Source organism: Perognathus longimembris, chromosome 11 (genome assembly GCF_023159225.1).
Source record: "Perognathus longimembris pacificus isolate PPM17 chromosome 11, ASM2315922v1, whole genome shotgun sequence".
NCBI lineage: Eukaryota > Metazoa > Chordata > Mammalia > Rodentia > Heteromyidae > Perognathus > Perognathus longimembris.
Genome location: NC_063171.1, coordinates 56,347,110 through 56,370,743, shown reverse-complemented (window position 1 = coordinate 56,370,743; position 23,634 = coordinate 56,347,110). Strand labels below are relative to the sequence as shown.

At 41.2% G+C, this 23,634-nt stretch overlaps 1 protein-coding gene across 1 annotated transcript in view; it reads left to right on the top strand.

Annotated features, from left to right (window-relative positions):
* Positions 1-21,899, top strand: part of Cr2 (complement C3d receptor 2) — a 74,428-nt gene extending 52,529 nt beyond the window's left edge. The window contains exons 32-42 of the mRNA XM_048358242.1: positions 1,808-1,981; positions 2,071-2,173; positions 3,996-4,081; positions 6,759-6,986; positions 8,339-8,515; positions 11,179-11,364; positions 13,580-13,603; positions 14,704-14,779; positions 16,501-16,605; positions 17,698-17,783; positions 20,429-21,899. Coding sequence (XP_048214199.1) covers positions 1,808-1,981; positions 2,071-2,173; positions 3,996-4,081; positions 6,759-6,986; positions 8,339-8,515; positions 11,179-11,364; positions 13,580-13,603; positions 14,704-14,779; positions 16,501-16,605; positions 17,698-17,734 — 1,196 coding nt within the window. The 3' untranslated portion in view covers positions 17,735-17,783; positions 20,429-21,899. The remainder of the gene's footprint in view (positions 1-1,807; positions 1,982-2,070; positions 2,174-3,995; positions 4,082-6,758; positions 6,987-8,338; positions 8,516-11,178; positions 11,365-13,579; positions 13,604-14,703; positions 14,780-16,500; positions 16,606-17,697; positions 17,784-20,428) is intronic.
* The last annotated feature ends 1,735 nt before the right edge of the window (positions 21,900-23,634 follow it).

The window sequence follows — 23,634 nt, the reverse complement described above, 5'->3', positions numbered from 1 at the left end:
ACAGGACTGAGAGGGCCCCGTGGTGGTGTGAGTAATTGGAGGACCAGAAGACCAGCTTTGGTTCTGAAGGAGGCATGTGTGATGAACAGGCTGGCTAAGTCAATTGTCTTGGGAGGTAGAAATGTGTGTGTGTGTGTGCGTGTGCGCGTGCGCGCGTGCACGCTCTGCAGGTGTGTGTGTGCTCTACAAGTATGTATATATATATATATAAACACATGCATTCAAGTTGAGAAGCAAAAATGAATCTAAGATTGCATACACCCTTGGGATTCTCGTAGAAAGGAGTTATCTACCCTCGCCTCCATCACCTGTATCCATTACACATCTATCAATAATTGCTAAGGCCTGATGAATGATTCATCTAATCTGGCAAACACCCTGGCTACAGGAAATTTGCACATTTCATTCTGCAAATAAACCCACGAGTTGATTACCACCGTGTTGTTTTACGGAGACAATGTGTGAGATGTTTGTTTTTCCATGATAAAGCAGATACTAACTTAGAAACCCAAGTTTAGAAGCCATGTCTACCCTGTCTCTCTCCAGAGCTTTTGTTCAGCTCGATTCTTCAATGAATGGGGGTATTTCATGCAGGGAAAGGATTATGAAGTGGTTGGAAAGGCAAGAAGAGCAAGAGGAAGGCAGTATCACCAGAGGATTAGGGAGCATCTATTACCCCAAGATTAGAGCACAGAGCAACTCTCAATGCCCACACAGCAGCTCCCCCTCCCCCCGCTGCTGGCATCTAGCTGGTCGTGGGGGTACCCAAATTCTTCCAATTAAAGTTGCTGCTGCTAGGTGAAAGCTCTGAAGGCTGCCCCAGCAGGAGCCACCTCTAGAAATAGAATGTGCTCTGTCACTTTTCTTACCTTTTCATTTGGTATACTATACTTCCGGTGTTTAGAACTTAACCAGAGCCCTGGAGGTAAAGCAGCTTGGGGTCTTCAATCTTCTAGCCATTGTAGTCAGTGTGAAGATAAAAAACACACTAACCTTAGTAATTTTACTCCATGTGAATAGAATTTGGAAGAATTCTAGCAGGAACTAGGAGTCTTTAAGCATAGATGTATTATTCTTAACCATGGATGTTATAGAAAAAACAAAGAACTAAGGCGTCTGTTCAGTTCTAGTCTCATGTTTTTTAATGGATCCGTTTTGTGACTTTCAGCTAGACAATCTTAAACCCTCAAGGTGTGGGGTGGTGTGTGTGTATATGTTAGTTTTCTCATCAGTAAGAATGTAGGTCCATTAATAGGTTTTTGGTTGTTTTTTTTGTTTTTTGCCAGTCTTGGGGCTTGAGCTCAGGGCCTGGGCACTGTCCCTGAGCCTCTTTGCACTCAAGGCTAGCACTCTACCACTTGAGCCACAGTGCCTCTTCCAGCTTTTCCTAAGTACTCTATTGGAGATAGGAGTCTCATGTAGTTTCCTGCCCAGGCTGGCTTCGAATTGTGATACTCAGATCTCAGCCTCCTGAGTAGCTAGGATTATAGGCATGCCAGGCCATTAGCAGGTTTTTTTGTTTTGTTTTGTTCAGTCATGGGGCTTGAACTCTGGGCTTGGGCACTGACCCTGAGCTCTTCAGCTCAAGGCTAGTGCTCTACCACTTGAGCCACAAGGCCACTTCCAGTTTTCTGGTGGCTAATTGGAGATAAGATTCTCATGGATTTTCCAGCCTGGGCTGGCTTTGAACCACAATACTCAGATCTCAGCCTCCTGAATAGCTAGGATTATAGGCATGAGTCAGCTCACCACTGAGGAATAAACAATGTTTTATAGAATGAACAGTGCTTTGGTTCTCTTTTCCCAGGATGCAAGCCTCCTCCAGGAATCCCGAATGGTCAGCTTGCCCCAAGCAAGGACAGCTTCTTAGTAGGGGAAGAAGTATTCTACAGCTGCCTCCCCGGCTATGACCTCCGCGGGGCTGCGTCTCTGAACTGTACACCCCAAGGAGACTGGAGTACCATGGCCCCCACCTGCGCAGGTGTCTAGACTCTCAAATGGCTTTCACCTCACTCTGCCTCTCTCTCTCATGGTAGACTTAATTTCTCTTTCCTTTTTTTCCCCTCCTAGTGAAATTATGTGATAACTTTACCAGCCAACTCCCTCATGGGCACGTGAAACTTCCGCTCAATCCAGAATTTGGGGCAAGGGTGACCTTCACTTGTGATGAAGGGTGAGTATGACCTAGAAGAGACCAGAGACTCAATACTAGGTAGTGACTGTGTTGGATCAAGAGAACACACACAGACACATAGACACACACACACATACACACACACACACACACACACACACACAGATTGACTTAGTAGAAGGTCAACTGCTTCTGGTGGAAGGATAATTTTTGGTTTGGTTTGGTTTGGTTGTCAGTCATGGGCTTTGAACTCAGGGCCTAGGTGCTGGCTCTGAGCTTCTTTTGCTCCAAGCTAGCACTCTTATCACTTTGAGCCAATGACTCCACTTCCAGTTTTCTGGTGGTTAGAGTTCAAGCCTGGGCTAGCCTCGAACCGTGATCCTCAGATCTCAGCCTCCTGAGTAGCTAGGATTACAAGCCTGAGGGAGGCATTGGTGCTTGGCATGGAAGGATAGTTGTAAAATAATGTTGTGAAAAAATAATTTATTTATAAAAAATAATAGTTGTGAAAAAAATAACTTAGTGGTGCCAACATTAGGAGAGAAAGAGGAAGTAGAAGCATAGCCAGTAACTGATCTTGATGTTTTAGCTGGCATTTGACATGACTAGATAAATAATGAAAGTTAGAAGCATACTGTAATAGAAGATTTGGGAGGGGGAAATAGTTTGATGGCTAAGACAAAAATTGTTCACCCAATAATGAGTCATTTAAGAGTTGTTTCAGGATACTTAAAGCCAATTATTAGTAGAATTTATATTAGTGAACGGATAAGGGTGCTTTGATCTAATCATATATCTTCATGTCAGTGTTGTCTTTGATATTGGAACTATAATGGCCAATGTTAGTGCTTCCGGTGGTATTACTAGTTGTTTGTATAAATCCAAAACTTTTGGTACTGGTGAGCACTACTGGTCTATGGGAAGTTAACAGAATTGGATAATAAAAATTATTTTTTAATAACTCCTCAGAAATCTTTGCCATTTATAAAATCTACTGCCCAATAATGGTTTCCAGTTTTAGAATAACTATAGGTGTCAGGAGGATAAGTAATAAGCTGCGCATTTTAGTGTGACAGACTCCTTTTTTCCTCGTTCCCCCTCCTTATTCAGAACACTTGCTTCAGTATTCTTCTGTGATCTTCCTTCTTGCCTATTGCAATTATAGGGCACTGGTGTCTCATGCATAATAATCCTAGCCACTCAGAAGATAGTTGTTCAAAGCCAGCCTGAACAGGAAAGTCCATGAGACTCTTATCTCCAATTAACCACCAAAGTGGAGCTGAGGCTCAAGTGGTAGAGTGCTAGCCTTGAGTGAAAAAGCTCAGGGACAGTGCCCAGGCCCTGAGTTCAAATTCTAAAACTGGCACGCGCGCGCGCAGACACACACACACACACACACACACACACACAGCAATTACAGTAGCAAGGAGAACAATGCCTATTACCTTTCTAGATCCTCTCTTATTTGTTCACACAAATCAAGAGCTCTTTCCCTCCTGACCTGCTGATGAGGACAAATCAGATGCTGGCCAGCCATCAATCAATGAAAGATGGGCCCTGAAGATCACAGGTCTGTGCTCATGAGGTCGTCTGGTTCTGTGTTCAGTGCCTTCCTAGTGGGTGGTAGGCAGTAGAGTCTGTAAGATGACTAAGCATACCAGCTCTAAGCACTTTGACAGTCAGCAGAGTATTGAGATGTACTAATGTACTAATGATTTGAAATTCCTAATGAAATGAGACTTTCATCTAGGCCTAAAGCCTAGGAACCAAGTTCTCTTGAGGACCACGCGAGAAATCTGAACATCTGGTCATAAAAAGGAGATGTGGGAATTATTCAACCTATTTCTGGCTTCTCTTTTAGGTTCCGATTGAAAGGCTCCTCAGCTCGTTATTGTGTCTTGGATGGAATGAGGACCCGGTGGAACAGCAGTGTTCCTGTATGTGAACGTGAGTAGAAAACAGCCTGTATAGTTGCACTTACTTATTTTCCAGTGCATTTTGCCTCATGTATGATCAGTTGTCTGGATCTTTACTGCTTAAAAGAAATACTTCTTCTTTATGTTGGTCTTATGTATCATACATTATGGCATTAACCTGTACCCCAAAAAAGCTTTAATAATGTTGAGCCTTGTGGGAAAGAGATGTTAGAAGAGGTTAAGTTATGCAAAGGTATGTCAAATCTTATTTATTTACTTTTTTAGTTTTGTTATCAAGAAGTAATCTCTCTGCACTCTTTAATGCTCTTTTGTCCCAATTTATCTAAGCTATTTATTCAGCCTGTTATTTAGTCTATGTTTCTCATATGTAAAAAGAGTAACTAGTAGGATAAACTTCTCTCTATCTTCATGGAGATTGCTTTCTAGTTGGGAAACAGATGATAAGTAAGAATATTTTTTAATTAAAAAAACAACAACTGTAGACTATAAGGGGCTAAGAATGTGGCTCAAGGGCCTGGGATTTTTGGCTTAGTGGTAGAGTACTTGCCTACCATGCATGAGGTCCTGAGTTTGATTTCTCAGTACCACATAAAAAACAAAAACATAATAATAATAAAGTTTCTAAAAAAGAACGTGGCTTTGTGGTAAAGCGCTTGCTTCCCTAAGCGAATAGGAGGGCCTGATTTCAATGCCTAGTTCTGTAAAAAAAAAAAAAAAAAATAGTAAGACTATATAACATAGCACATTAAACAGGGATGTGTCATAGAGTAAAACAGATTTTCATGAGAAGCTAGTCTGGTAATGAGGTGCCTTACATTTTGAAACTATCCACACAAATAAGACATTCCAAACATGCAGAAATTGATAAATAGATAAATGTACATATTTCATTTCCCAAGATATTATTGACTTTTCCTATTTCTTTTTCTTGAAGCTCAGCAAAACTTTTTAAAATTATTTTTTCCTATTGATTAGAAAATGCCCATATCAAATTAGATTATAATATTTTCCAGAACTTCTTATGGTTAATATTATAAGAGCATCCAATACACAGGAAATTCGGCCATCCAATAAATGCAACCTTCTAGAGACACATAAAGCTAAAATTAAGTACATGAGGATATGTTGAATAAACACAACTGAGAGAAATTGGGTACAAGAAATTGTTGTTTGGGCTAGGAATATGGCCTAGTGGCAAGAGTGCTTGCCTCCTACACATGAAGCTCTCGGTTTGATTCCCCAGCACCACATATATGGAAAACGGCCAGAAGGGGCGCTGTGGCTCAGATGGCAGAGTGCTAGCCTTGAGCGGGAAGAAGCCAGGGATGGTGCTCAGGCCCTGAGTCCAAGGCCCAGAACTGGCCAAAAAAAAAAGAAATTATCGTTTGATCACGAAGACTTTTATGTGTTTTAATGCACAATTCTGATAAACTTAGGAATCTATTCCTAAATTCATATTAGATTAGAGGCATCAATTGGTTTTAAGGAGGGAGCTAATTCTAGCGCATATACTAAAAGCACAGCTATATGACAGTGATAGTTTGAAAGAAAAGCACAAGTGAGGGGCTGGGAGTATGGCCTAGTGGCAAGAGTGCTTGCCTCCTACACATGAAGCTCTTAGTTCGATTCCCCAGCACCACATATATGGAAAACGGCAGAGGGGGCGCTGTGGCCCAAGTGGCAGAGTGCTAGCCCTGAGCAAGAAGAAGCCAGGGACAGCGCTCAGGCCCTGAGTCCAAGGCCCAGGACTGGCAAAAAAAAAGAAAAGCACAAGTGAAAAATAAAGGTTCTCTGGGACCATATAATCTTGTGAGTTAGTCTTGTATCAGTATGACCAAATACCTGACAAAAACATCTTTGTTATTTATTCTGGCTCATGAAGTAAGCAGTTCACATCATGGTGGCCAAGAAGCAGAGGGGAAAAGAAAAAAGAAAAAGAGAGATAGGAAGACGTTGGGCAAGCTTTCAATGCACTGTTTTCAACGAGTCCCCACCTCCTACTTTTATTACCTCCCCCAAATGCCATCACATTTATGCATCTATCAAGGGATTAATCCATTCATTACAACAGAGCCCTCAAGATCTACTTCTCTCACCCAGAGTGGTGTTTTACTAATCTCTCAGGTGATTCTCAATCAAGTAGACAAGATTGTTGTGGTTTTTTTTATAACACCACATCTGGTATAAACAGCTCTAAAGTTCTGATAATACCATTGCATATTTGATGTGGGTACTGGTAACAGTGGCCTTCAAACCATTAAGAAACATTGGTATCATCTAAAAACAATAGGAACAAGCTTCACAAAGGTTTCCCTGAACTTTAAGGACCAAATCTTCAGCTGTCTTTTTATTTTCAACCCAGGACTTTCATTATGTCTGATGTAAAGTATACAACCAAGTATTGACAAAACCTACTAATCACTTTCCAAATTCATGAAGAACTGAGCTATCTAAGTGGTCCAGGCACCTGCCTTTTGGACTTGTGCAAAAGACAACATTTTAGACCACACCTTGGTTAGTTCTTTCTTAGCAAAGAAACATTACAGGTTTGAATTCCAGTCATGTAAGTTATGTCCTTTCTAAAAGAAAAAAAAAATTGTGCATAACCCATTCACAGGACACCATGAGCAAATTAGCTCTCTTGATTGGAACCCTAATAGAACTTAAAACACTTATCTTCTTTCTAGAAATATTTTGCCCAAGTCCTCCAACTATCCTTAATGGAAGACACACAAGCACGCTTCTGGGAGATATTCCTTATGGAAAAGAAGTGTCTTACACATGTGACTCCCACCCAGACAGAAGGATGACCTTCAACCTCACAGGGGAGCGCACCATCCGCTGCACCAGTGACAGTCAAGGGAATGGGGTTTGGAGTGGTCCTCCCCCTCGCTGTGAACTTTTTGTTCCTTCTAGTTAGTATCTATTTCTGCATATCCTAAACTGGTTGACAGTCTGTGCAAGAATCTCCATATTCCTTTAGTGATGGTCAGTTTTGCTTGTGAACATGGCTTTCTTAAGAATGGCAGAGGGCTGGGAATGTGGCCTAGTGGTAGAGTGCTTGCCTAGCATGCATGAAGCCCTGGGTTCAATTCCTCAGCACCACATATATAGGAAAAGCCAGAAGTAGCGCTGTGGCTCAAGTGGTAGAGCCATAGCCTTGAGCAAAGAAGCCAGGGACAGTGCTCAGGCCCTGAGTCCAAGGCCCAGGACTGACAAAAAAAAAAGAGAATGGCAGAGACAAAACGGCCTCCTAGGTGAGTGGCAGATGGGTTTTAGATGTGACACACGGTGTTGCAATTGGTAGTATTCTAGCTAGGCCCAATAGTGAACACCTGTAGTTCCAGCTACTTAGGAAGCTAAGCTAGTAAGATGTTTGAGCCCAGCAGTTCAAGGTATAATGAAATTCCATCGAAAAACAAAACAAAGCTTCATGCAAAACCAATTTGATGGTCTTCTGATGGCCTTTCCTAGGAATTGAAAGCAGCGAGTTGGAAAGTGAAGAGAACTGGTAAAAATCCAGATTTTGTAGAGAATAGTTTCAAAACACTGAAAAGTATCGAAGCAAATGTTCTTTCATGGCATGGCTACTGTTAGTTGTCTTTATACTAGAGATATACTAGAGATATGAAATACATTCTCTCTAAATATACATGAGATCAATGTAGTTTACTATACTATAGTATATAGTATTATTTATTTCAGAATGGCTCATGTTTTGAGTAATTAAGGAAATTCATATATAGATATTCATATTCTGTTATTTCCCATGTGTTTTGTTCAAGCTGCTGCCTACATTGGGCTAGCCCTTCATCTCACCATTCACAAAAGCAGTATGGGATAACCTGGGTCAATGGAAGTTTAGGATGTGCTTAGTCTCTGTAGCTCCTTTTTAAAAAACATATTCATCTGGCTTAAAATGAGAGTCCCTGATAATTGTAGGCTCATTTGAGGCTCTGTTGGTTATTATAAGCTCTTCTTCTTCCAGTAAGAACAGCACAGCATTGAACTGATAGTTTATGGACATCTGTTGTCCATCTATCTGATACAGTTTGCAAGGAGCGAGCACAGAGGTCTGTGTCTAAATACTGAATACTGGGTCGAAAGAATCAGTCTTCCACCCAATTAGCTAAGAGTGAGCAGCTCATGGTCTGCCTGCCTCAGGTCTCCATGCAGCGCTAACGGCCTGAGATACTGGCTTGCTGTATTTGCGCTTCTCAGCTGAACTCAGTGTCTTTTCTTGGTTTGTGTGTGAACTTGGTCTTAGCTTGCCCACATCCACCCAAACTCCAGAACGGCCACCACATTGGCGAATACACATCGTCCTATCTTCCTGGGATGAAAGTCAACTACACCTGTGACCCTGGCTACCTGATGGTGGGGAGGGGCTTCATTTTTTGCACACCTCAGAGAACCTGGAGTGAATTTGATCATTATTGCAAAGGTATCTCATTTCTTGGTATTTCTTATTCTGGGTTCTTACAGAAAATTTACCACAGAGCTAATAAAATTGAGCTTTCATCGACAGGATGATGATTTAACAAGATTACGAGGATAGTACCTGTACTGGGGCTTGCACTCAGGGCCTGGGAGCTATCCCTTAGGTCTTTCATTCAAGGCTGACACTCTACCACTTGAGCCACACCTCTACTTCCAGCTTTGGGTGGGATTAACTGGATAAGAGTTTCATGGGCTTTCCTTCCCAGGCTGACTTCAAACCTAGATCCTCAGATTTCAGCCTCCTGAGTAGCTAGGATTACAGGCGTGAACCTCTGGCACCGGGCTGGTGAATGCGTGTGGATGGAAAAGGGAAAGGAAGATCAGACAGTAGGAAGGCACACTTCCAAGGATCTGCCAAGGACTAACTCTACTACTCAATAAGACCCCTTTTTCCAATAACACAATGGAGCTATAGCTCAAATAGTACAGTGCTAGCCTTAAGCTAAAAAGCTCAGGGATAGCATCTAAGGCCTTGGTTCAAACCCCAGGACTGGAACAAACAAATAAGATATCCCAGGACTATACAGGATTCTGAGGTCTTTCTAGAAGTTATTTGTGTTAGACTTCAAAAAATTCTGAAGAAATGACGTTCTTATCCTGGCATTCCCACAAAGGAAAAAATTAAGGTCAGAGAGACCCAAAAACTGGTCCTTGTTGCCCAGCTTGTGGAGGGGCGTGTCAAAGATTGGACCCCTGAATCCCTGCCTGAGATGTACACTATGCTATATGTTGTTCCCTTTATATTAAAAAATGTGGGGTGGTTTTAGTCTAGAAAACTGTAAGTTAAGTGCTTTTGCTTTGTATTATTAATGTATTCTTTCTTTTTAGACATGCTAAGCTGAGGGCAGGGGGTAGGCAGAGGGTTGTCTTCGAACACACCCCAGAGTGTTGTCTTCGGACACACCCCAGAGTTCTGTAGTCCACCAAGTGCAGGAACATAGAGTCCTGCCTATCTCCAGAGACTCAGAAATCCCTCCTATGCTGCTCATCCTCTCATTCTAGAGACAGATAAAGAAGCCCATCACAGCAAGAACAGTGATGCATCTGTGCTAATCGGCAATAGATTGCACAAAACACACAGTTCTGGCTAACCAGCAAGAATAGATTGCAGAAAACACACAGTTCTGTGGATCCGCTCATGTCTAGAAGTTCATGTGTTGGAAGCAGAGCCATGGTTCAAGTGGTAGAGCACCAACCTTGAATGAAACAAAGCTATAAAAAAGCCAGAAGTGGCGTTGTGGCTTAAGTGGTAGAGTGCTAGCCTTGAGCACAAAGACTCTCAGAGATAACACCCTGGCCCAAAGTTCAAGCCCCAGGACCAGCAAAGCAAAAAAAAAAAAAAGTAATTTTAATTAATACTGGTAATATTCATAAAAGTATTTTGTGGTATTATCGTTCCCCTCCTCTCATAGTTTTGTATAATTTGGTATCACTGAACTCAGTGCACAAAAAGGATATAAGGAAAAGCTAGAGACGTTGCTTTGTTAGGAAGCGTATGAAGTTGCATCTATTTGTGTATTTTCTCCAAGTTGCCTGACTGCTAACAAGGATGTCTGTTTACTGTGGAATTGTAATCGTGTCTGCAGCTTGTCAACGACCAGCAAAGCCAAGTCCAATTAAAAGAGTGTCTTTGCCCCCCCCCCAAAAAGAAACAAAGCTATAGGAGAGCATGAGTCCCTAAGTTCAAGTTCTAGTACTGGCACAGAAGTACATGCACGCAAGCACACGCATGTACACATACACAAACTAGAAGTTCATGTGCTTCTGTCACATAAATATGTGTGAAAATTCAAAAAAACATTTCAAAGATAGAGGTTGAGACCCTGGGAAAGATCTTCTCCTAAAAATAAGAGGGGTTATGAGCCTTGCCGGAAGCTGCTTTCTTCTCACAGTTATTTATTCAAATATTACAAACACTGAATATTTATAATTTATTTTGTCTTAATTATCCTCTTCAAGCCTGCTTTATACTAGTAATTTTCCATCCACAGTGTGAGCAAGTCATTCAGGAGCTTTGGTAAAAAGAACAAGTTCTTTTCCTTTATTCTCTGGACTTCTTGTTTACAGAAGGAGTCTGTGCTAACAACCCCAGCCTATTCTTTTCATGTAGGAAGACCACATGATACCTATAAAGGAAAAAATAATAGTTTAGGCTAATTTTGAGGCTCTTATAAGACAAAGAGGTTTTGCTTGAAGTTGAAGAAGGTAATGATGGGTGGGCAAAAAACGCAAACAAAGGAAAAAAAGTCATACTTAAAATTCAGAATCATGACTTCTTTTCTTTCTGTATAGAAATGGGCCAGAGACATGCATGTAGCTGACCAAAAATACCAGTATGTGTTATATAGCTTGAAAGAACTGAATGATACCTCTGTTGCCGTATAACCCAAGGACTGTCCTAACTCCTCAGCCTTCTAGAACCTTCCAGTTGCAGAATAAATAAAAGTGTTCCATATAAGTCAGAGAATGTTAACTCATAGGATGTTTGGAAGGGTCAAAAGTCAGTTAACCATTCAATCAACTCTTGATTGAAAACATGTCTCCTCTTTGTCAAATGGTTGCAGCCAACAACAATAAGTAACTTGGTTCTGAATTTTCTGATTTCAGAAGTGAAATGTAGCCTCCCGTCGTCTATGGATGGGATCCGGAATAAGCTGGGACTAAAAGAAGAATATCATTATCAGGAAAACATAACTCTAGAGTGTGAGGAGGGGTATACATTGGACGGCAGCCCCTGGAGCCAATGCCAGGCCGATGACAGTTGGGACCCTCCTCTGGCCTTATGTACAACTGGTAAGTACAAGGGCAAGGAATGTAGCCCTTCCCAGCTGTGGTGACTTTCCATTCATCAATCCATCCTGCATCAACTGCAATGTGATATTTATGGCATATACTAATGAAGGGGTCAAGGATATTCCATCTCAAGGAAAAAAAAAAAAGACAAATTGGAATAGCACTTGTCTCATGATGAGATTGCGTCAGGAATTGTAATGCAAGAAGGGCCATTTAGCCTGTGCCTTCCTTAGACTGTTTTGCTGGGACTGGGAGTATTGCTCCGGGGTAGTGCTCTGTTGACTTTAATGTACTAGGCTCTGAGCTGGATCCTCCGCACCTCTCCACCTTCCTCCATCACTTCCTCCTCCTCCTCCTCCTTCTGTTTGCTGATACTGGGGCTTGAATTCAGGGCCTTACTCTCACTTTGCTTTTTTGTTCAAGACTGGTGTTCTACCTCTTGAGCTACACCTCCACTTTAGCTTTTGGCTAGCTAATTAGCGATAAGATTCTCATGGGTCTTGTCTTCTCAGGCTGGCTCTGGATCATTTTTTTTAAATTAAATTTTATTGACAAGGTGATGTACAGAGGGGGTACAGTTACATAATAAGGTAGTATATTTCTCGTCATATTTGTTTCACCCTCTCTCATTTTTCTTTCCCTTCTCTAGTTCAGATAAGCATATATACAATATCCAGGGCACCAAAATCATATACAGTGACCACAGAGGGTACGCCACAGGAAATTCACCTAGTACATTAAACCTAACGACCATCTCTTGGAGTTCATTTTGCTTAGTCTCATAGATGTACATAGCTGTTGTGCCTCTGAATCTTGGTCCTCAGATCTTAGCTTTCTGAGTAGAATTACAGGGGTGAGCCACCAGCACCTAGCATTTTTCTTAATGATGTTCTTGGAACTAACCCAACTCCATAGATCCATTTGTCCCATCATTCTTTCACAAGTTTATTATTTTTCCTCTAAAAAGTCTGAAAAAAAATCTGCTTAGGTCATTTCTTCAGTCTCCCCATGTACATATAAATCAAACAAAACTTGTCTAATTTTATCTTGCTAATCAGCTTCTTATTAACTTGGTTCCTAGATTCATTTATAAACCAAGGAGTGACAGAGGAGATCTCTTCTTTTCCATGTTTTTTAAATTTTTGGTTTTTTAATTTTTGGTCCTGGGGCTTGTTCTCAGGGCCTGGGTGCTGTCCCTGAGCTTTTTGGCTAGCACTCTGCCACTTTGTGAGCCATAGCACCACTTCCAGTTTTCTGGGTGTTAATCAAAGATAAGAATCACATGGACTTTACTGCCTGGGTTGAATTCGAACTGCACTCTTCAGATCTCAGCCTCCTGAGTAGCTAGAATTACAAGCATGAGCCACCCGTGCCGGGTGCCACAATTTTTTTTTTTAATTGTCAAAGTGATGTACAGAGGGGTTACAGCTTCATACGTTAGGCCTTGGGTACATTTCTTGTACTGTTTGTTACCTCCTCCCTCATTCCCCTCTCCCCCCATGAGTTGTTCAGTTGGTTTACACCAAATTTTTTTTGCAAGTATTGCCTTTGGAGTCGTTTGTCTTTTTATCCTTTGTCTCTCGATTTTGATATTCCCTTTCACTCCCCTAGTTTTAATACCAGTATATACAGTATCCAGTGTACTCAGATGAGATACAGTGATAGTGCGGGTACAACCACACACACAGCTATTAGCTCTTCCCAGGAAGCTTACAGCAATGAGAAGAGGACCGGCCTTTCTGTCTTCACTCTCCTCCGGTCTCTGTGCTGTCTTTGTGTATATCACTGCAGAGTTGCATGCATCACGAGTTCTTATAGACTGGGGGCCGTAAAAGCTCGGCATACTTTAGTAGCAAAGGAGGCCTTCAAGAAAATTCATGGGTCAGGCAGTGCCTTCCCTGCAGCAGAGCCCAGGCCCGCTCTCCATTCTCCATGCTGTAGGCTACAGGAATAGCAGTCCCGACCAGCCTACTGGGAAAAAAAAATCACTCAAGACTATTGGGAAAATAACTAGAAGGCAAAATGGGCTGGGGGCATGGCTCAGGTGGTAGAGTGCCCACTTAGCAAGTACAAACACGGAGTTCAGACTCATCATGAGAAAAGAATTAGCTGAGTACTAAGGGAAACTTAGAACAGATTGCCCTAAACACCACAGGCTGTTGGATTATGTTGTATGCCACGCTGATGTTCTTGTGATTTTTGTTCTTCCTTTCAGGCTCACGTACTAATCTCATAGTTGGTAAGTATTGTGAAGGGTTTGCTGAGGAATTGTGGTGTCTTTGACAGTAAGTATCTACTTATTTAACTTGGACCTTACTGAGCTACTTATAATGAATACAGTGTAAAAAGAGATCAAAAGACCTTCTATGATAAGGTCAATTCAAATGAAAAGAAGTTTATCTTTCATCAAAGGATTTTGGGTTTTTTTTTTTTTACTATTTTGAACCATGACAAATGAAAATCATCCTTTAGTGTGAAAAAAAAAATCACTATTTGGGGGCCAGAGACATGGCTCAAGTGGTAGAGTGCCCATCTAGCAAGTCAAAGGCCCTAAGTTCAAACCCTATTACAGAAAAAAAAATATATGTATATGTATATATGTGTGTATACTTATATATAGAGAGAGGTATATGTAGATAGAAAGCTACATACATACATACGTACATACATACATACGTACGGGGTAGAGAAAGAGAGAGAGGGACTCTTCAGTGTGAGTAGAAGCAGCAACTTCCTCTTTGCTTCCAGATGATAATCTTTCCTATTTGCTTAAACTGAAAGCAGCAGCAAGACCGGTTTGCCTAGTTAATTTCTATGGTTTGTCTGTATAAGAATGGGTGTTTTATTTTATTTGTTTTGGTTTTTGGTGCCCACACTGGGCTTTAAATTAGAGCCTCACACTCCTACTTGGCTTTTTCCACTAAAGACTGGTACTCTGACACTTGAGCCACAGCTTTTTTTTTTTTTTAAATTTTTTTCCTGGCTTTTAGCTGGTTCATTGGAGATAAGTCTCATGGACTTTCCTGCCCAGTCCTCAGATCTCAGCCCCTTGAGTAGCTAGAATTACAGGCAGGAGCCAACAGTGCCTGGCAGAAAAAGTCTTATAATCAGGTTTGGTCCAGAGGGAATCTTGTTTCTTGGAGGAGCCTGTGTCTCACATCTTACAGGAGAGACATGGGCAGGCTGCAAGAACTACTTCCTGAAGGTCAATATTTAACCTTGAGGGACAGCAGAACTTATAGTTGCATATAAAAAGTTAGTTGGTAACCTTAAGGTAGAGTTGAAAACATCTGGATGAACTTTTCCCCCTGCATTTAATTACTTTGTTTTCCTCCCTAGGCTTCTTCTTTGGTGTGATCTTCTTTATTTTAGCCATCATTTTGATATTTTGGCTAATTCCCAAGTACAAAAAACGGTAAGTATAGCCACAGTCTTCAAGTAAATGCACACTTTTGTATTTATGTCCTCTTGCAGGTCACAGGGAAGTAAAAGAAATTCTCAAACAAAACCTGCTATGACATAGAAAAATGTGGTCATTCTTATAAGGCAGGCCCTTGGTATGAAATAGGGAAAGAAGTATTTAGAACAAAGGAAATGCATATGGTAACTTAAAAAAAATAACATTTTCAAGCCTGGGACTGGTGGCTAACGCCTATAATCCTAGCTACACTGGAGGCTGAGGTCTGAGGATCACAGTTCAAAGCCAACCCACGCAGGAAAAGTCCATGAGACTCTTATCTCCAATTAATCACAGAAAAAGCTGGAAGTGGTGCTACGGCTCAAGTGGTAGAGCGCTAGCCTTGAGCAAAAAGGAGCCCAGGGACAGTGTTTAGGCCCAGAGTTCAAACCCCAGGACTGGCAAAAAAAAAAAAAAAGTAAAAATAAAAAATTCAGAAGGAATTGAGAAATTGAGCAGAAAGAGGGCTATTTTTCTTGTTGTTGTTGTTGTTGTTGTTGAAGGTATTAATGAGTGTGGGTGTTGGTGGCTCACACCTGTAATCCTAGCTACACAGGAGACTGAGATCTGAGGACTGTGATTCCAAACTAGACTGGGCAAGAAAGTCCACGAGACTTTCATCTCCAATTACCCAGCAAAAAGGCAGAAGTGAAGGTGTGGTTCAAGTGGTAAAGCACTAGCCTCGAGTAGAAAAGCTAAGGGAAAGCACCCAAGCCTTGAGGTCAAACCATAGTATCAGGAAAACAAAACAAAACAAAAAACCCAAAACTTTGCATCCTGCTCCTGTCCCACTCATTAAAACAACCAAGTTCATCCTACCACCATTGTCTTCTGACCAAATCAACAGGGATATGGCAGGGCAAAGGATACTGGTCTTCTTTATCCTTAAAAGTCAGGGAAGTCAACCCCTTTACAGCAAAGCGTCTTACAATCAGAGCCATTACATCTGTGGCATCTGGAAACATTCCCAAAACATTTCCTAAGCTTTCCTTTTTGGCCTGTTATACTTCCTGGACTAATAATGATTGCACTACTACCACAAAACACCATTTGTCTTCATGTTAGAAATAATCCATAAGTAACCCTGGGGAGAGTAGTTATGATTTAAATTTAAATCCTCAGGATGTAGAAGCTGTTGAGCTGATCCATCATCATCATCTTCCATGAGGGAGTAAAGCAGGAGTGGGGGGGGGGTACGCTAAATTGGCACAGCTGTGTAGGAGGTGATTGCTTGTTCTTCATCTGCAGATCCTAGCAATAAAGAAGGAGTGAGTTAAAGAAGAGGCCCACTGGAGATACAATATTAGTGGGGCTCCCTGCCTCATAGGGTCAGTGACTATGGGCTTCATTTGGGTCATCCTTCTGGTAACTCCTGTTATCAAAATTACTTGAGAAATGGGGAAAGGAATTCAAGCAAGGGTACTTATCTACAAATAATGTAGGGTCCTCGGACACAGTAAATAAGGTGGTTTTAATATTGTGTCCTAATCCAAGTTTTTAGTGTTGAAAGATGACGTATGGTTATCTTTTCTGTTTTATACACCCTGTAAAGAAAACAGGAATTTGAAACAAATTGTAAAACTTCAGCCTCCAAATGCAAGTTATTAATTTCTTTCAAAATTGAAACTGAGATGATTAAGTCAGCTTTTCTGTTTCCTTCCCCTCTCCCGACCAATTAGCACGATTACGCATAAAAAATCTAAAGAAGTGAGTGTCAATTTATGCTCTCCAGAAAGCAGCTGTGCCCAGCCTCAAACTCTACTATCAAGTCAAGAAAACAGCAGGTACCTGTGCTTGTGGTGGATTCAAAATGTAACCAGATAATGCCCATGGAAATAGAATTGGAATAGTATACTACACTACATAGGTCATGATACCAACAATTTAGAAACTACCTCATTCACCAGAAACACCTCTGTTGAGTCATTCATTCATTTTTCCTAGAATATTGCCTTTTTCGATGATTTTGTGCAATGACGGTCAGTACTGTGACCAGGCATTATGTCATTTTTCTTCTTCAGAGTATTCCTGTGGTTTTGAGGTATACACTGTGAGCCGTGTGTGTGTGTGTGTGTGTGTGCGTGCGTGCGTGTGCGTGTGTGCGTGCATGCGTGCGTGCATGCGTGTGTGCCCATACTGAAGTTTGAACTGATAGCCTTTCAGTCTTGCTTAGTATTTTTACTCAAGGCTAGCATTCTACCACTTGAGCCATACTTCCACCTCTGGCTTTTTAGTAGTTAACTTACACATAAGTCTGTCACGGAGTTGTTTGCTCAGGGCTGGCTTTGAATTGCTATCCTCAGATCTCAGCCTCCTCAAGAGCTAGGATTACAGGTGTGAGCCACTGGAGCCCAGCTACTGTGACCTTTGAGAAGTAGCCTTTAGAAGTATGTCCCCAAGCCCTCCAGCTTCCATTAATGTATAGAATATCTTCCTGATCCTCTGGGCCCTCACTTTCCCTTTCCCCCTATTCTTCCTGGGACTTCTCTCTCCTGGGACCGTAGCTAACTCTTCCATTCCTCTCCCTTTCTCCATCCCTTCCCTCCCTCCTTCTCTCATCAGATGCTCTTCCTTTTTGCCTATTCAACTTACTTCCATTCAACTCTTGTGCTTCTTGCAAATTCAAACTTCCCCTTTCCTGTACATGCAGAGAAATTCAGTTGTTCCTTGCTTGCTCTGGCTATCCCCAGGAACCCTAATATTTTCTACCCACAAATCTTCAGGGCACTATCAGAAAGAATTGCACCAATGCCCTAAAAAGGAATTGGGCTATGTCTTCCAGAAAAAAGCAGCAAAAAGCATCACATTCATTAAAAAAAAAAATTCCTTTCTCTCAGTACTACCTCTTTCTGACCTTGGTCCACAATTCGTCTAAGCCTGCTCTGCTCTAGATACACCCTTCAAGAATCCTAAATTTCACAAAGGATAGTGGAAGGAGCCCCAGGGAACGGTAAGGGACAAGGTAGGCATTTTACAACTAACCAAGATATGGAAACTCTAACTTTTTTTTCCTAAACAAGAAATCTACAGGTTATGTCTTCATTTCTCCTGTGACAGAAGTGAATTTATAGCTTCTGTGTTCTCTAGCTTCCTAGTGACTTTGCTTCTGTCTTACATGTTATTTTTCCTTACTATTTACGAAGGCAAATGAAATGTGCATTCTTTTTTAAAAGTAATTGAGAATTGATATTTAACTTTTCTGAATTTTTAATGGTCTCCCACTCTGATTCTTTCCGAATGGTCGTCCGCATGTGCCTTGGGATGTCTTGAGATGTGTTGTCTTCAAAAACTGCCTTTTCATATGGTTCTACTCCAAAAAAGAGGACATTAGCACAGATACACAAGTAAGGGAGTGAAAGTCTTACAGTGCAAGAGATTTAGAGATGAAGAGAGAGAATAGAGTGCTTCTACAGGTACTCGTTACACCTTCAAGATCCTGGGGTGATGTGTTCATTTCCCTCTGTCATGCTAGAATGGGAAGTCGTGAAAAACTGATTGGAGGCCAGCTGTACTGTCATTGGGTATCAAGAGAAAATAAGAGCAGACTGAGTGTTGAGTCACTTTTACAAAAGTTTATTTTAGAAAACATTCTTGCCAGATTACCTGCCTAAAACACTTTTCTACCTTTCTTCTTGCCTAAGTTCCATGAACCCAGCCTGGAGTTCTCTTGACCAAAAAACTCTTCCAGACAACTCCTGTCCAAAATGGTGTCCATCTTTGAAGCAGCATTTCCTGACAATCATTTTTTTAAAAATATTTTTACTATCTTGAAGTTGTTGGACAAAGGAGTTGCCATTCATTAAGGCAGATTGTGAATACAGTGTGACAGTATACAGTGTTGCCCCTTTCAACCTTTTCCACAATTTTATTTCAAAAGCACTGTGTTCTTATTATTAGATAGATAGATAGATAGACAGACAGACAGACAGGCAGGCAGACAGACAGACAGACAGACAGACAGACAGACAGACAGACAGACAGACAGATAGATAGATAGATAGATAGATAGATAGATAGATAGATAGATAGATAGATAGATAGGACAGACAGATAGACACAGATGGATAGATAGATGAGTCAGAGAGAGTACAGTCTGCAATAAATCCTACCTGGTAGTAGTATTTTTGAGCTTTGTTTTACACATTTTACATGTAAAGAGCTGTACCTCAATATTATATTAATTACACAGTATTCAATCCTGCCTTTTCTCACCAATGGCAATTATTTCTGGACACTGATGGCTTATACCTGTAATCCTAGCTATTCAGGGGGCTAAGATCTGAGGATGGCAGTTTAAAGCCAGATCTCGCAGGAAAGTCCATGGGATTCTTATGTCCAATTAACCACTAAAAAGAAGTGGAGCTATGACTCAAGTATTAGAGCAACAAAAAAGCTCATGGACAACACCCAGGCCTTGCCTTGAATTCAAGCCCAGTAAGCGCACACACACATTTTTCTAAAGAGGAAGTATTTATTTTACCTCATAGTTTTCAGAAACTTCACATGGTTGACTGTTGCTATTGATGTGGTGAGGCAGAATATCAGGGTTGTAGAGGTGGTAGGCCAGGGACAAGGCTTACCTTCGCAGGCACACCCGCAGTGATCTGCTACCTTCAACCAGGCCCCGCCTCCTTCGTTTTCTATTCTCTCCCAATAACGCCGTCATATTAATCCATCAAGGGATTAATCCGCCAATGACAGCTGAGCCCATGTGATACAATCACCTCTCAGTGATGGGAGTCCAGGCCTTCCACACATGAGCCTTTTGGGGAGACACTTCATCACCAAACCATAACAGAAATCCTGAATAACTTCCATATTTCCTTCAGGTGATTAGACCCTGGACTTGTGGCAACATGCTGTGGACAAGGAGTTAGAGCCTGTCCCATTTTTAAGCCTTGTGCACCCAAACCAGGTGCCAGGAGAGAGTGGGTGATGCAGGGAGCAGAGGCAGATGCTAAGGACACAACTGTGGGTTGAAGGTCATGAAATGTTTGGAAGAACGTTAGGTAACAGGTGATGCTGGGCAGGGGATGATGGTGAGGAGTCAGGTGGCAGAAATAATGGAGTCTGTGACCATTGGGCCTCATCAGGGGCTCTGATCCCTTGGGGAAGGACAGCCTTCCTGAACAGAGAGGAGAAGCTTCACCAGGAAGCATTTGTCTTGTACACAGTATACTACCTGAGCTCCCTCTTAGCTGAAATAACAGTAGGAAGACCTACTTTCTGACGATGCTCCTTTTCCAACAAGCCACTACCTACTGCCCTTCTGAAAAGACTCAAGGAAACACTTCCTGCATTGTGACTGGTGTGTATGTCTTCTTGAATGAGGTTCTGTTCATGAATTTGCTCAACTCTGAGGACACATTTTCTTGGCCCAGGTCAAATTACTCATTTATCTCTCTGTTATCTACTCACTCTCTCAACTTAGTTTCTTGTGACCTACCTAGTTAGTAACTACAACCAGTGACGATAACCACATCTGATGAATTGGTATTTTCTACCTAACACCAGCCTCACAATCATTAGCATTTAAGCATATAGATTCTTGGAAGTTTCTGTTTTCCACCATGCTGTTATCTAACTAAACATATCCTGTTATTTCAGCATCCTTTCTTGACAACATACTATAAAGCTGGAACATATCTCAAGTTACATGTTGACTGGAAGGGAGCCGATTCATTGCAACAGAGTAAGATCTGATTCCTGTGGCCTCTGAAGTGACTTCGTAGCGATGCATACATGAAGATGCTGAAAGGATCTCCCTTCTCAGGCTGCCTTTCCATTGCTCCCTCGGGCTCTTCCCTGTTCTTAGCGGAAGACGAAATCCTTCTTAAGCTAGAGAAAAATAGTTCAATAACTTAAAGAAGTATGTTGTCTCGCAGAGTTGTGGTTTACAAGTCTGTCATTTCTCTTATTTCAAAATGTTCAAAACATAAAATGGAAAAGGATCCCTTGGAAAAAGCACTGAGAGATGAAAATAAGTTGCACAGAATTCTATTTAATTTTCTTCCGGCCAGTATCCTTTCACATTTTTATCTTTATACACATACACATCTTTCTTGCTTCAATAGTTCCTTTATTTTATAAAAATAGAAAAAATATAGTTTATATCTATTTCTAATTTATGAATGAAGATTTTTGTTTATGAAAGAGATATTAAATAATTGAGGGGAGAATGGCCATGACTAAAATGTCAAACACTGGATATTTTGTTTTACAAGCATTTTCTGCTATATTTTGTACTTAAAAAATAAAAAGTTGAAATAAAAGAATTGTTACTGTTTTAAAAAATTAGCTTACTTTGGTATAGATTCATAGTACATTAGATCGACTGAAGACACACAACTTTTAAGAATGTGTCAGTTCACAGGAATTAAGTTATAGCCAGATAGGCAAGATAACAATGATGCATTGCATATTTTTTTAAAAACTTGAAGTGATTTAGAATGTTCTCACTACACAAAGAAATAGTATTTGAGAGAACAGAGATGTTTTACCTTGATTTGAATGTTACACAATGTATATACAATATTTATTTGCATAAACATCACATAATGCTTCATATATATGATTTCATGTCAATTTCTAAAAAGTGAGTAGCTTTATAGTCTTTTTAGCCGTTCAAACCATTAGAGTCAAAAACAACACAAATGAAGAGAATGAATGCACAAATACAGTCATTATATTCAATGTACATTATGTAAAAATAGGTGTACATATCTTGCAGTTAGAGATGGGATGAGGAGAGACGAGAGAAGGATGGAAGGGCAAAATTGGTCAAAATATATTGTACTCATAACCTGACTTGTGAAATTGAAACCCCCTTGTACCACTTCTTAACAAAAAACAATAATGATAAAAATATTATCGTATTCTGGGACATACTAATGATCTCTAGGAAACCTGAGGAGCTTTCTGGATACTGAGTGATACTTTTATCCATATTTTTGTTAATATTGGTTAGTTGTTCAACGGGGTTTCATTGTGACATATTCATATACATGCAATGTAGCCTGTTCATTGCTCATTCCTCTCTCCTCCCCCTGCCCTAAATAAAGGCTAGCTTTATACATAACTATTGCTAGTTTCTGTGCAAGTGTTTTTTAGGGACTGGTTCTTTCTTTTGCTGTTTTTTGCCAATCCTGGGACTTGAACTCAGGGCCTGAGCACTGTCCTGAGCTTTTTTGCTCAAGGCTAAGTGCTCTACCACTTAAGCCACAGCTCCTCTAACCATTTTTTGGTGGTTAACTGGAGATAAGAAGCTTATGGATTTTCCTGCCTGAGCTGGCTCTGAACTGGGATTCTCAGACCTCAGCCACTTGGCATTTGTATAAGTCCACTGACTTAAGGGGAAAAAAAAAAACAAACTTGAATCCCAAAGAATGGTTGTCTTATTATCCAGAGTTCTCTCACTAATACCCATGTCACATCATCTAGAAAGAACAGTAAGAAGCCTGGTAATGTGTGATATTACGCTCAATGACAAGAGTTTTGTTCAACTGGATTTTTAACAAATATTATGTCTTGGGAATTTTTTAACTGACAGAACTAGACATTAAATGCTCAGAACTGGTCTTTTCACACAGAACAAACCACTTCTGTATTCTTTTCCATTACATAGAGGGACAGTTGAGCATTTGATTGATACTGTCGAGACCTGTGACTTTAATTACAATGAAACCATGATAGTTTTTTTTTCTATTACAGTAGTTACCATGGGAAATACTCATATACTATGAATAATATCCTGTGCTTCCCAGCTTAAATTTATCATTAAACAATTCTGTGAACCCCTTTCAATTATTACAACTGAAAGGCAGAAGCTGGAACTATAACTGCATAGCTATTGCTAGAACGTCACTGCTCACCATGGTTTTTTTCTAGCACCCTGTCCCTATGCTTTGCTTTTTTCCCCTCAAGGCTGGCACTCTGCCACTTGAGGCACAGCTCTAATTTCCAGCTTCTTGGTGGTTATTTGGACTTTCTTGCCCAGGCTCACTTCAAAGTATGATCTTCAGATCTCGGCCTCCTGAGTAGCTAGGATTACAGCTGTGAGCCACCAACGCAGGACAATTTTGTTCATTCTTGATTTCCCAACATTTCCCCAGAAAAATCCACCCTCTTAACTTCACCCAACAAATCCGTACCCCTCCCAGATCCTGCCACCCCATTACTTCCAGCAATCTGACACTTGGCATACGTTCGTCTTTTTATTTCTTATACATGTGTGTGTGTCATCTTCAATAACATTAAGTAGTTCAAGGGCTAGAGTTCCACAGAGTCCCAATATGCTAATGTTTGGTGTTTAATCATTTCTATGCCCGGTGGGTGTCTCGAGAGAGGAGGAGCAGCACATTACCTTAGGGGTTGAGATGCAGTGGTGAAACCTGAGCTTTTGACAGCTGTGGGCAGTAGGAGGCCAGGAGAGGACCTAGCAGCAGGCACTGAAGCAAGGAAAATTCCAGGCAAAGCACTGCCCTAAACAATACCTAATTCCAGGGCGCAGATAATCCATCAGAGCAGCCCCGAGTGTTCCCAAGGGGTCCCGAGTCTAAGGTGACCCGCTGTTGAAACTCAGGGCTGATCTATTTTTAGATCGCAGTGTTTTATTTTCCAAGCCAGAGCTCCAGGAAATGATGACAAAGCCCAGCTGTTTATAATCCGCCCTTCCCAGGGCCGGATGGCAGCCCTGTCTGGTAAATGCTCGCCAGCCACTGGGGTGCTTGGGAAGGCTGCAGCGGGCGTAGCCAGAGCGCACGCAGGCCCGGGGGTCGATCAACCCGCGGAACCCCAAGTTGCCTCCCGCAGCC